Genomic DNA, 14,499 nt, shown 5'->3' with positions numbered 1-14,499 from the left:
TTTTTATGCAGAAATGTAAGAAAAAAATGTTGAAAAGAGTGTAAAATGATTGAATAATGTGAAAAAAAAAATGGTTGAAAATAGTGAAAATTTTGACGAAAAATGGCCAAAACTAAGGATAAAGATTTTTTGAGGTGTTTTCGTAAAAAAAAGCCAACAACTCTTTGCAATAGTCGGTCAAAGGGTTTGACTAACCGAATGAGGAAAAGGCCAAAGTCATGGGGGTGTTTGATGTTTTCTATACATTAAGGGGGTAAATAATACATTCTGCATAGTATAGGGGTGCAAAATGAATTTGACCCTAATAAGAATCATATATTCAGCTATAAATTAAAGGTCACAATATATCTTAAATTGAAAATCCATCTCTTCTAGTTATTAATTATTATACTCCGCAACCGCAATACTTGAAGCAATCCAAATTCTTGGAACAAGCAATCAAGCATAGCTTACCCCGTACGTGGACCAGGTAAATCATATCCAATAAATTATCGAATTAAATTTTAGGACTTGAAATTTACAAAGTATATTTACATGCATGTGTTTGTTAGTGGGTTCTTCTGTCTTTTTGTGTACACGACGAAATATAAAATTGTTGCAACTCAATAGTACATATCATTTCACACTGTCTCAACAAATCCTACAACAACATTCTTTGATTACTAAGTTGTATACGTATACGTATATAACTCACATTGTTACTTCTGCCGCTTAATTCATTTTACGTATATTATATAGGTAGTGAAATGGAAAACAACGAAACAATATATCTTCACGGAGATATGGACCTTGTGATTGTCGAAGCTCGACGCATTACAAGCACGGAGTTTGTGTATGAGGATTTTCGTCGGTTAAGACACCCTTACGTTAAGGTGTATCTCGGAGAAGCTAGAGTTGCTCAGACCACCCGTGTACGAGCTGACTCACAAAATCCCATGTGGAACGAGCATTTTGAACTTCCATTAGCTCACCCTGTGGATCAGGTAATAATTATTTTATACATTTTACCTTGTTTATTTTTTATTTTTCAAATTAGTGTATTTTATAGTTGTATCTAGAAAAATATATTCCCAAATCTGATAATAAAAGAGAAGAAAAAAATCACTCCATTAATACTTCTCCGGCCATGTTGAAGAAGATCTGATTTTGTTTCTTCTCCGTGAAATTGCTTCTCGTTTGTTGTTTTCTCTTCAGTAAAACCGCCTCTTGTTTGTTGTTTCTTCTCGTTGAAATCGCCTCTGTCCTTTGTTTCTCCGGTAATATATCGTCGAGTTGCCGCCACCATTTTTCTCTTATTTTTTTCTGTGTTCTGATATTGCCTTCACCATTTTTCTCTATTTTGTACTTGTATGTCTGAAATATGAATCCTTTAATTTGTCAATTGAAGAAGCCGCGGACGGAGAAATAATTTTGGTTTAATATTTTTATAAATTAATCTACATCACTTTGATCTAACCACTAAATATTGGTAATTTTTTTTTCCTTTATTTTAATTTGCATCAATTATTTTCAAGGGACTATTAGTGAGAACCCCCTCCACCTTTATTTTAAGGCTTAATTCCACTTTGCACCCTTGAAATATACCATTTTGGCACTTTGCACCCTCGAAAAATAATTATAGCACTTTGCACCCTCAAAACACAATAAATCATTCACAATGCACCCTCAATTGAATAATAAAGGCAATTTTATTTTTCATTGGTGTTTTTCTTTTTGGGGTACAAAATAAAAAAAATTGTTTTTTTCTTGAACCTCAAACCTAATTTCGAGCGGACAAAGTGCGAAAAAATAAAAATTACACCGGATTATTTAAAAAAAAACTACATTATCTTACAAAAGAAAAATAAAAAAAAATAATCTTTTATCACTAAATTATTCGATTGTGGATCTTTTATGTCACTGTTTGTAAAATATTAGGTGAAAATATTTGGAAGAAAAAATAATTTTCAGATAACTTGATAACGTAATAGCTGAATGATTTTTTTTCGTAAAATATTTTATTTTGATAAAACAATATAATTTTTAAATATGTTGATGGAATGTATTTTTATTTTTGAACTTTATAGTTTCAAAATTATTGATGAATAAAAAAAATATTTGACATTTGGCATCCTAAAAAAATATCACTACAAATATTAAATTTATATTTTTAGCTTTAAAAAATCATTTGGGGTGCATTATGCATGATTTATTGTATTTCGAGGGTGCAAAGTGCTATTAATTTATTTCGAGGGTGCAAAGTGCCAAAATGGTATATTTCAAGGGTGCAAAGTGGAATTAAGCCTTATTTTAATAATGATGGATCCAGCTCCTTTTTCTTTATTAGTGGGAGACCCATCCTTTTTTTATTCTCAAATTTACCCTTCCTCTATTCACTACCTATTATAAACTACTTTGATTCACTTTTATTTTTTTATTATTTTGTATTTTAATTTTAATTTTAATTTTTTTATTTATTTTTTATGTAAAAAAAATACTTTTTTAACTTTTTTATTATATTTTTTAAAAATATTTTTTTACTATATTTTTTTGTCTTCACTTAAAACAACTATATTTCAATAAAACAACTATTATTAAAACAACTGTTATTAAAACAATATGATTAAAACAACTATATATCTCCAACAACTCTCATTTATCAAAATCAACTATTACATTCAACTAAAAAGTAATAAAAACAACTATATTGCTGACGAAAACAACTATATTGCTGTACGAAAACAACTATATTGTTGTACGAAAACAACTATATTGCTGTACGAAAACAACTATATTGTTGTACGAAAATATCTATAAATCTGTAAATAACACCACACAATTTCAACAAAAACAAAACCTACATTATACTATTGATTGAACACAAAATTAGCCTTCCATATAAGAATTCAACGAAAAACTCCAATTAAGAAAATTATAAGATTCGAGAATTGGATTCCAAAAAAAAAAATCAGAGAAGAAGAAGAACAACAACAATGAAACAATGGGGCGGTGGTCTGTATTGAAATCTCAGACGCAATATCAACCCTAGCGCCGCTGCATAATCTCGTCTTTCTCCCTAGTGAAAACCCTAACGCCGTCCTTGACGAGAGAATCCCAGGGGTGAAGACCATCTTCTTTTCGCGTCAGTGGAGGGAGGAACGCCGTTGGGAGAAGAGAATAACGATGGCGGCGCAGAGATTGAAGATGGTTGGAGGCGGTGGCAGAACACAGATGGAGGAGAGTTGGAGGCGGCCGATATGTAGAGAGAAAAGAGAGAGAAGAATAAGAGAAATAGAGAACGTGAAATAGGTTTAATTATTTTAGATATAATAGGGCAAATTAGGTATATTAGTAATGTCTAAAATAATATTAATTAAAAAAATATTATTTAATATAAAGTGGGGGGTTTTCACTAATAATGAAAAAGAGGTTATATCCACCTTAATATAAGTAAATGAATTGGGGGGTTTTCACTAATTATCCCTATTTTCAAACACATTAGGTTTAAAGTACTAGTTCTATACACTTTTTTTCAAAACTTGGGCCAACCACTAAACATTGACAGACCTTTTTATTTATATAAAAAAAAAAAATTCCACCCTAAACATCTACTTAGAAATATTCTATATGTATTAAAATATTGAATTTACAAGAATAAACATATCACAAAAAAGGGCATTTCTTCATTTATAGGGGTGAAAATTAGAGCCATATATTTATTATTATTATTATTATTATTATTATTATTATTATTATTATTATTATTATTATTATTATTATTATTATTATTATTATTATTATTATTATTATTATTTTGGAATAAAATTTTCCATTCCAATTTCGGAATTTTGATTTTCATTATTTTCGATTTGTTTTTGGAACAAAATTGGGATTCGTATTCACTTCCGAATAAATGATATTTTCCAATAAAACTAATTTTATCCGTCCAATTCACACCCCTATTCATTCCAAGCTTAATCGGATCAATTTATCACAACCAAAATGTATTGGGATGGACCCGAAGAGCATCGGCATAGGCGTTTCGGGCCTCATCTTTCAACCGTTTATTCTCGTAATCTCAAAACCTCATACACCTTTTGGCATTATCTTCTATCAACCGAATCCACCAAGTCTTCCACCGCCCCCGCCACCCTCAATTCCGCCCTCTCGAACAGCGCGTCCCCTCTCTCTTCATCGCTCAGCGCCCAGCAGATACAACGTCGCATCCAGTGAATCGAGAGCCCATGTCTTGAACCACAGTAGCTCGAGCGCAAGCTCCTTGAGAATGCGCGGCCCGACTTCCTTGGGGTCGAGGGTGATGGCTTTGTCGGCTTTGACTGCGGCGCATGATAAAGCAGAGCTTGGAGAGGAAGTTTTGGGGGATATCGTTAATGAAGAAGAACATGAATAGCAAGACATACGTCTTTGATGTATGTTAATTGAGATTTGAGGCTTCGAAATTCAAAATGAGGATTTTGTTTAAAAAAAAGTATTCAAGATATGTTGTTATCATTTTCTATTTATGAATATATATATATTTTTAAACTACTTTGCCATAATAACTTCAAATTAGAATATTGTTACCGGATAAAAAAAAAAATCTAATATTTGAATGATATTACAGGTCAGATTTGCTCTTATTGACACTTATATATCCAAAAAGGAAATTGGTGCCTTTGTTCCGGCAAAGAGAATTGCTATAGGCGATCTAATAGATGAATGGTTTCCAGTGGTAGGATCTAATGGGACTTATACTGCAATAAGATTGCAAATCACATTCACTCCTTGTGACATAAATCCAAGTTACACGAGTGGAATCTCTGAAGACTATTCAGTAAAACGTAGTTACTTTCCCATGCGACACGGAGGAAAATTAACTCTTTATCAAGACGCACACGTGATTGATGGGAGGCTACCCGAAATTGGGTTGGATTATGGAAGGAAATTTGAGCAAAACAAATGTTGGGAGGATATATGTCATACAATATGGGAGGCACATAATTTGATATATGTGATTGGGTGGTCTATATACCACAAGGTGAGGCTCGTGAGGGAGGATAGTAAACAACTGCCGAATGGTGGAGACTTGAATTTAGGTGAGTTGCTCAAGTATAAGTCTCAACAAGGGGTGAGAGTTGTACTACTCATTTGGGATGATAAGACTTCACATGACAATTGCTTTATTAAAACCGTAAGAAATTGATTTTCAATTGTTACATTTTGTTGTAATATGTACGTAGAAGCTATTGTTGTAGATTATTTGATGATATATGGTTGAACTATTCTAATACAGGGAGGATTGATGAAAACTCATGACAAAGAAACTCGAAATTTTTTCAAGCACTCCCCTGTCACTTGTGTGTTGGATGCTCGTTACAGAATTAACAATGTCATACCGCAGGCATGCTTTACAATTTACTTTATGCAAATTAATTCCACTAAACTATTGCCTTAATAATTTCGAATTTTGGTTGATTTTCTGAAAAACCTTGGACGATGATCATTTGTACTTTTCATCATCTGTTTAGGTTTGTCGAATATTCTACAGTCAACATCAGAAATGTGTGATAACAGACACCAAAGGACATGAAAATAATCGAAAAATAACTGCATTCCTTGGTGGTTTGGACCTTTGTGATGGGCGATATGATACACCAGATCATCAATTATACGATGACCTCAACACTCTCTTTAAGGATGACTATCATAATCCTATATTCCGTGTAAGCCACTTCTTCATTTAAATCTCTTGCATCAATTCTTCATGCTTATAAGAATGCACTTGGTTAAAGAAATATGATTGGTGATAAGAATATGAGAGGATTGTGAAAAACAAGTCTTATAATATGTAGATAATAAATAAAACGATTGGGTGTTATGGTCTAAGAACTATCATCGCTCTTTTTTCTACTTAAACAAATTCGCAACAATATCTTATAGTATCTTAAGGATGAATTTAAAAGCTGAAAGTTTCATCATGTAACTTAATAACTTATTATGTGCATTTTCATTCTTGAATAACTTACTCATGCACTTCTGGATATGTGAATTTTCATTCTCGAATAGTTTACTCATGCATGTCCCAATTGAAAGGGAATACACTTTCTTATTCTAATTCGCGAATAATTTACTCATGAACTTCCCCATTAAAAGGGAATACACTTTCTTGCTTCCTTTCTTGTGTTTTGTTCCACTTCGTTGGAAATAAAAGAAATTAAAATCTAGCATTAATGTGGATGTTATTGCCAATACCATTTTATGATTTTGCATCAAAAGCGGTAACAAACATGTTAATAAACCAAACCCATTAAGTTATATTTGAATATGCATGTGGTGTAAGTTTTCACATAAAATTTTTATTTTATTTCTCAATAGCAAAGAGAAAATGGCCCAAGACAACCGTGGCATGATTTACATTGCAAAATTGAAGGTCCAGCTGCTTACGATGTGCTCAAGAACTTCGAGCAACGGTGGAAAAAAGCCACTGAGTGCTCTGAGTTTACACGGTTTTGCAAAAAAATATTAGGACGGGATGATTATAATTTAGTTGACATAGAACAAATTTCACAAATATCCAGTCCTTCAGGAACCATTCCCAATGACCACCCATCATTGTGGGCTTCCAAGGAAGATGATCTTGAAAACTGGCATATTCAGGTAATGCATGTCTTACTAATGTAGAAATATTCTCTATTCAAAATTGGGTCATAAAAACTTGATCTTGTGTGTTATTTGATTTGAATAGATTTTTCGGTCTGTGGATTCAGAATCGGTGGTAGGGTTTCCAAGAAATGTCCTTGCAGCAAAGGAACAAGTAACTAAAAGCTTTCACCTTTATTAAACCTCCATGTATATATATATATATATATATATATATATATATATATATATATATATATATATATATATATATATATATATATATATATATATATATATGTATGTATATATGTTGACTCGACTTTTTAACTTCTCTCTTTCTAGTAAATATGTTCATGAATATTTTGTTTATTGCAGAACCTTGTGTTTGAAAAAAAATGCGCAATAGACAGGAGCATTCAAATGGCCTACATCCAGGCAATACGATGCGCTCAACGTTTCATATTCATTGAAAATCAATATTTCATTGGATCATCTTTCGGTTGGACCTCTAAAAGAAAAGCGGGTAGGTTGCCTCTAAAATTATTTATTGTCATATGATTATTCAAATAATGCACCCATGTATTCGTCTTGTATTAAGTGATTTGAAATCTACTGGGATATATGATATAAATTGTTTTAAGAAAGAGAGTATATGGTTTAAATAATCTCTTGAAGAAACAGTTAGATCATTCTCTTTTAACCGCCATAAAATTTGAATAAATAACTGGCTTCAGGTAGGTTGCTAGCTAATACATATTACTAACAAGAGATGTTTAAATATTTGGCGTAAATTTTTATTTTGGCCTAATTTTGGAGGAGTTATACGATTTAAAGACCAAAATAGTTATTAGTATTTTAGCGCAACAACTTTCTTTTGGTTAAATTTTTGTCCTATGCAGTTATGTTACTTGAATGTTTCATAATTGATTTTGCCAGGTGCTAATAACTTAATCCCAATGGAACTGGCACTAAAAATTGTTAGTAAAATAAGGACGAAAGAGAGATTTAGTGTTTATGTTGTTATCCCAATGTGGCCGGAAGGCGAACCCGATTCCGACTCTGTACGAGCAATTCTTTATTGGCAGGTAATATTTCAGTTTAAAATAAGAAGGTTATCGATTTTGTGGTCATTAATCTTTTAAAATTAAAGCATGTTTGAAGAACTAATTGATTCATTACTTTTTAGCTACTACATTATTATTCACTAGACCAAAAAGACACTTTTCTACAGTTATATCCCTTAGAAATAATTTTCCAATGGAGCAAAAAAGTTAGAAATACTGCGTGAGAAATTCCAAGCCATAATATTCTAATGGATGAAACTGTTAATAAAATTAAAAATACCATTAATAATTAGTTCTAGCGGTTGCATCTGTTAGAAATCTCCTTCTAACTGTTTGGTTTGCAACACTTTTTGTTAAATTCCTGAAAGATATATCCGCTAATATTTTTTTTTGTAAATATTAAAAAATATTTATAAAAATAACTTTAAATAATAAAACAAAACTATTTTGATCAAAGTTCACTACAATATATTTTCCATCACTCAAGTTCAACCTAAAGTATGAAAATGATGGATGTTCATATTAATTAACTCAATTATAAAAAATATCTAGACCATCAGCCGTTACATGATATTCATCCACTAATATTAACCAAATACTAAAAATATCCATGTAAACTAATTAGGAAAGAGTACATAAACTCCACGACACTCTTGTGCTTGAACTTAGAACTTAGATTTCCTCATGTGTTTTGGTACTGTAAAAAAATCTCCACTCCTGGATACTCATGATCATGTAGACTCTACTGAATAAAAAATCTCCACTCCTAGCTGCTCAAGATCTTAAGGAAAAAAAAATTCAAAGTGGAATAAGAAGATGATGAAGATTTTGATTTTACCTATTTCATTTTGAGATAATAAGTAGCAACAAAAAAAGATGAAATTGAATTTAATCATTGTTTATGTACCTTTGTGAAGAGTTTGTTCATCGATGACGTCGTCAATTTTCCCCTAAAATTTATTGCAACCATCTTTCACTTTTATGATTAACATCTATTCTCCATTTACTTCGTTCCTAGCATCTTTCACTTTTATGATTACCATATGTGGGAGAGAGAGAGAGAGTTGAAGTTTTGAGCGACGATGAAAAAGGTGGGGAATGAAACAAGTACAAGAGACTTTGTGTTATTGGATTGATTTGGCAATTTAATAGAAATAATTTGTTACAAAGTTTATAATTTATTACTAACAACATAGCTACCGTTATAAATAAGCTTTAACATTTATGAATTTTATAAAAATTACGTATTACTAATTGTAACGGATTAGTAGAATTCCTAACGGATAATGACTGTAACAAATTTCTAACGTGTCTACTTTTAAGAAATCTTCATTTTGGTGCACTGATTTTTTAATTGTTCACTACTGTAGGGGCAAACAATACAAATGATGTATCAAATTATCGCTCAAGAGCTCAAGTCTGCTAATTTTGAGAACGCACATCCAAGCGACTATTTGAATTTCTACTGTCTTGGCAATCGAGAGGAACGCCATAGAGAAGAATCATCTAGTGTAAGTGTATATACTGTAAGTGTCCTTCCGTTTTATATATTCTCTTGGCATAAGGTTTTTATACATATTTTTCATGTTCATTGCTCAATTAGTGTAATGCATAAGACTTAGGTTCACACACAAATTGATCTTGTGATGAAACAGTTTTATACTAAATGTCTACTAATTAATCTTCACATCATGCAACTTTTTTTACATCGAACCCTTATTACACCTAAAAGATATGTATATCGGTACACTTATTTTCTTAAAAAATCAGCGATGCTACAATTAATTCAAGGAGAATGTCATACATGTTTGAACATCAAGAAAAAAAATTAGACCCTCAACTTTCCGAATTTTTTGGTTCACACAACTTAATATATTTCCAAATTTAGATACTTACAGTTTCAATCTATTTATTGAACAACATTTAATTGAAGCACGACTGATAATGGCAGGATTCAACTTCAGAAAAATATGATCGATTTATGATCTATGTACATTCCAAGGGAATGGTAGTGGATGATGAATATGTGATAATTGGTTCGGCCAATATAAACCAACGGTCTATGGCTGGTCATAGAGATACAGAAATTGCAATGGGCGCTTATCAACCCCATTACACCTGTACTAGAAAGAAGGAACATCCATGTGGCCAGGTTAGCTCCTTTTTGCATCTTATTTGACTTTTTAAATTTGATCCGAGAAAAAGAAAAAAAAGAGAGAATCTCCGAAGATGTTAAACTATTGTAGCCTACTATGATTATAAGACACATGCAAGAAAGAATTCAAACGATTTGCCACACCTTAAGGATGAATTGTTTTGCAAAACTCATCTACCCTGATATGAGCTCAAATTATAAATCATCCTTTTAAAATGAGATATGTGACTACTTGCAGATATATGGATATAGAATGTCACTTTGGGCAGAACACCTTGGTTGTATTGAGAATTGCTTCAAATATCCTGAGAATTTAGAGTGTGTAAGGTACATAAATAATGTTGCCGAAGATAACTGGAAGAGATACACAGCTGAGGAGTATAATCAATTACAAGGGCATATTCTCAAATATCCGATTGAAATCGGAGTTGATGGAAGCGTAAACCCCTTGCCTGGACACGAATTATTTCCAGACGTTGGTGGTCTAGTTCTAGGGAATCCACCAATTTTTCCTCCTGTGATAACTGCTTTATCAATCGAAAGAAATGAAATTGGAAAATAGTCAATTATTCTGCACTCCTTGTTGGTGACAAAGACAACTATGCTGATTTTTATTACTTGTTAGTTTACTTTATAATTTATATTAGACCCGTTTGTTTCACTTTTCATGTCTTTTATGTGTTTCCTTTTGCTTTATAAAAATCTATTCCTAGCGTCCTCTTTCTTTCCTTTTATTATGGTTGGACATGCAAAAGAATAAGGTAAAAACATGCATGCCAAGTGTGGTACATTCTTAATAAACTAATTACAATAATTCACTTGAAAATTTTAGTTAAAAAAAAAAAAGAAAAGTTGGTGAAATTGAAATGACAACTTTTCCAAAATTTCCAGACATAAGTTTAAATCTTTATTCTAATCAATTTTTATTTATTATTTTTACTTGCACCTTTTGGTGTATTTGATCATACTGCATATTCATAATTTATAAGAGCTTTTATGTATTGTAATTAGTGTCCAACTATAGAAAAAAACATGAAACTTTAGTTGATGCCCCAATGAACCAATCAACGTAAATTGAATTATGTATGGACTTGATTAATCGCACATCCATATATATTATTACTTCACAACAAAAGAAAAATTAATTATTACATATGAGTTTGACTCCGTTTCTGGCTATAACTTCACTTGAGAAGAGTGTTTTGAAGAATTGTTTAATTGAGAAATGTTTGATTCTATTTGACAACAATAACTCATTTGTTGTAAGAGTATATAATAAGAGTGTTTTGAAGAATTGGTTTTTCTTTAAATGTGAATAATAATGCAAAACATGTCCAGAAAAAAACAAAAACTAATGGAAGTGTTATTCCTTCTCCTTTCCATTTTTTGAAAATCCAAATTAAGAAGCTTTCATACGCAGCCTCACTTGAGTGAAAAAGAAAAAAATATTTGAAAAATAATGGGGATGTTTGTTTTCATTTCCAAAACTCATTTCTAGTTTTTTTTACTATTCATAAAATTGAGATCATGTTTGTTTGATAATTTTATCCAGAAAATCCCATTTTTTATTCTCAAATTTCCATTGGATATACACTATTCATACTTTTTTCAATTTTCAAACCTACCAAAACCTACTAAGAGCAACTCCAATGGAGAAACTAAATGGGGTATCAAACTAAAAAACTACCACTTTGATGCTTCAAAATTAAAAAATCCTCTTCCAATGGAGGCATTAAAGTAAGAACTGTTTTGATATTCAACCACCCCGAGGTGCAAAAATAATCCCTACAAAATGAGGTATCAAACATGTAACCACTCCATTAACCTATCAATTTTCGCTTCCTCCATTAGGGATTTGTGCGATCCCTATTTGGGGCTGTTTAGGGATGGGTTGGCTTTGTGAGGGTGGTGGTCGACGGGATGACAACTCCTTTTTTCTTTCTTTTTCTTTTCTTTTTCTATTTTTTTTTATGTTTATTTTTTAATGATTAAAATATAGAATGTTAGTGAATGGACAAATTTGCCCCTGAAAATCTCATGTGCAACACACGTGTTGTAATATTCCGGTCAAAATTGTCGGAATATTCCTTTTAGGAGGCACCGTGCAATGAATTAACGAGTTCAGGTAAGAACGTGCAATTTTTTTTTTTGTTTAGGGGGCAAAGTGCAAAACGAGCCATAGTTTAGGGGGTAAACTGCTTTTTACTCTATAATTATTCATATATTTAAAATTTGATAATCTATTTGATACTTGTGGTTGGAGTGAATTTTTTTCCCTAGAAGTATCAAAGTATTATATCAAGTATCAAATGAATGTTTAATGCTCCATTTTGATGTTTCTCCATTGGAGTTGCTCTAGCTAACCTATATATTTTATTCCACCAACTCATTTCTCTCTCCTTCTATTCATCACTCCTCATTAATATTTACACTCTCTTTCTCCTCTCATTTCTCTCTCCTCGTTAATATCTACACTCTTTCTCATCCCAATTTCTCTTTCTAATAATAATAATAATAATAATAATAATAATAATAATAATAATAATAATAATAATAATAATAATAATAATAATAATAATAATAATAATAATAATAATAATAATAATAATAATATAATAACAATAATAATATAACAATACTAATAAATAATAAAATAATAATAATTATAATAGTTATAATAATATAAGAATATAAACAATAATAATAATAATAACAAAAACAATAATACTGAAAACAAAATTAATATATGATAATAATAATAATAATAATAATAATAATAATAATAATAATAATAATAATAATAATAATAATAATAATAATAATAATAATAATAATAATAATAATAATAATAATAATAATAATAATAATAATAATAATAATAATAATAATAATAATAATAATAATAATAATAATAATAATAATAATAATAATAATAATAATAATAATAATAATAATAATAATAATAATAATAATAATCACTATCATCATCCTCAATCATTATATTCTACTTTTGCACGTACTTTCGTAGAGAAAATTCACCAAAACCAAACATATTCCCATTTCTACATCTACATAAAACTAAGGGTAAATAGCATTAAACCACCTAAACTTTTTGAGTTTTTGCGGATCACCACCTGAACAATTTTTTTTTGCACAACTTCACCTATACTCAATTAATTGTGCCACTTTACCCTTTTTTGCCGGTTTGCAGGTCAAAATGACCGGTTCTCAACTCATGTGCGTTGCACATGATAAATCCAAGGCTATTAACGTCTTTTCCATTTTAAAATGGAATAAATGTTAATTTTAATTTATTTATTTTATTTTATTTTTGTTTTTTGAAATGGAATTTTCTTAAATAGAATAATTAAAAAAATAAAAAGAAAAAGTAAAACGTCATCTTGTTCCCAGCAACTCAGCCTGGATTTTGAACCCATGGCCCGAAAACTCCGAACAAACCACCACGGACATAAACACTTTCTCGCTTCTGCAATTTCAAGGATTACCACTGCCGTCGCACCAATCTCACCACCCACCGCCCACCTTCGCACACCCGATCTCACGGCAGAGCGCCGCACACCTTCGCCGCGGCATGGGGCGGCCTCAATTGTGAGAATCTTCGTTGGAAGAAGATCTAGTCGATTCGGAGGAAGAAATCGAGAGAAAATAGTGTTCATATAACCTCAATCGGGGAAATGGGGAAATTAAATGAACATTTTAGACCTAATTTTAGGTCCAATTTCAGTCAAGATGGCGGCAGATCTGAAGAAGATGTGGTGGTGGACGTCAATGGCGGACGGCTACCACTCTGAAGAACAAAAGTGAGAGGAAACCCTTGCCCAAAATCCACTCTGACAATACCAGAAGATCGTCAATGGCGGACGGCTATAGGAAGCCGACGATGAGCCTCAATCAGCTTCACAGCCGATATCTCGTCGACCTCTCTGCTTCTCAACCTAATAAACCCAAACCAAAACCAGGTAAAATTTTAAAATTTCTCATGTATATATATGCATATCTGTAGTTATATACGCGAGTTTATCCTTGCCCTAATTTTTATTTCTATTTTTTTGGCGTTTGATTTTTGGAAACCTTAGTCGATGATGTAATCCAATCAACGGTAAAGCCCAATGAGAGATTTGACGATGTTCCCCGATTTGACTTCGGTACTCCTTCTCCGCCTGTTCAAGGTATTTTTATTTCCTTGTATGTATTTAAATTAAGAATTTCGTTTTTGTTTGAGGAAAATGAGATATCTTTTTTTGTATTAAATTGATGCACGGAAAGTGAATGATGAAGAGCCTGTGTCAAAGATGAAGGAATCATCTCCGTGCTTGTATGGTGGCTTTTCCGACTTTGATTCCCCTTCTTCCGTTCTTGGTATGTATTCTGACCTCTCTGTAATTTTAGGGGAAATAAAATTGCAGCAGTAGTAGCTATGGTGGGCTGGTGAACAAGACGAAGACCTTTGTTGTTTTTTTTTTCTTTTTTTTCTTTTTTTTTTTTATTTATTCTATTTAACATTTATTCAATTTTAAAAATGGAAAAGACGTCAATAGCCTTGGATTTGTCATGTGCGACGCACATGGGTTGAGAACCGGTCATTTTGACCTGCAAACCGGCAAAAAAGGGTAAAGTGGCACAATTAATTGAGTATAG

At 31.4% G+C, this 14,499-nt stretch overlaps 1 protein-coding gene and 1 long non-coding RNA gene across 2 annotated transcripts; both read left to right on the top strand.

The window, feature by feature from the left end:
- The first annotated feature begins 341 nt into the window (after positions 1 to 341).
- LOC105976937 (phospholipase D delta-like) lies at positions 342 to 10,501 on the top strand. Its single transcript, XM_088821899.1, has 12 exons — positions 342 to 469; positions 739 to 983; positions 4,604 to 5,170; positions 5,273 to 5,380; positions 5,508 to 5,702; positions 6,355 to 6,636; positions 6,725 to 6,793; positions 6,997 to 7,144; positions 7,558 to 7,706; positions 9,056 to 9,196; positions 9,637 to 9,837; positions 10,079 to 10,501. Exons 2-12 carry the CDS (start codon positions 747 to 749, stop codon positions 10,400 to 10,402), a joined length of 2,421 nt encoding a protein of 806 aa, XP_088678025.1. The 5' UTR covers positions 342 to 469; positions 739 to 746; the 3' UTR covers positions 10,403 to 10,501.
- A 2,634-nt stretch (positions 10,502 to 13,135) lies between these two features.
- Positions 13,136 to 14,293, top strand: LOC148768492 (uncharacterized). The gene is made up of 4 exons (XR_016033114.1): positions 13,136 to 13,820; positions 13,938 to 14,030; positions 14,128 to 14,176; positions 14,251 to 14,293. It is a non-coding gene; the product is annotated as an uncharacterized LOC148768492 (long non-coding RNA).
- The last annotated feature ends 206 nt before the right edge of the window (positions 14,294 to 14,499 follow it).

Source organism: Erythranthe guttata, chromosome 8 (assembly GCF_056151865.1).
Source record: "Erythranthe guttata isolate IM_541 chromosome 8, IM_541, whole genome shotgun sequence".
Lineage (NCBI taxonomy): Eukaryota > Viridiplantae > Streptophyta > Magnoliopsida > Lamiales > Phrymaceae > Erythranthe > Erythranthe guttata.
This window is presented reverse-complemented; position numbering and strand designations above follow the sequence as displayed.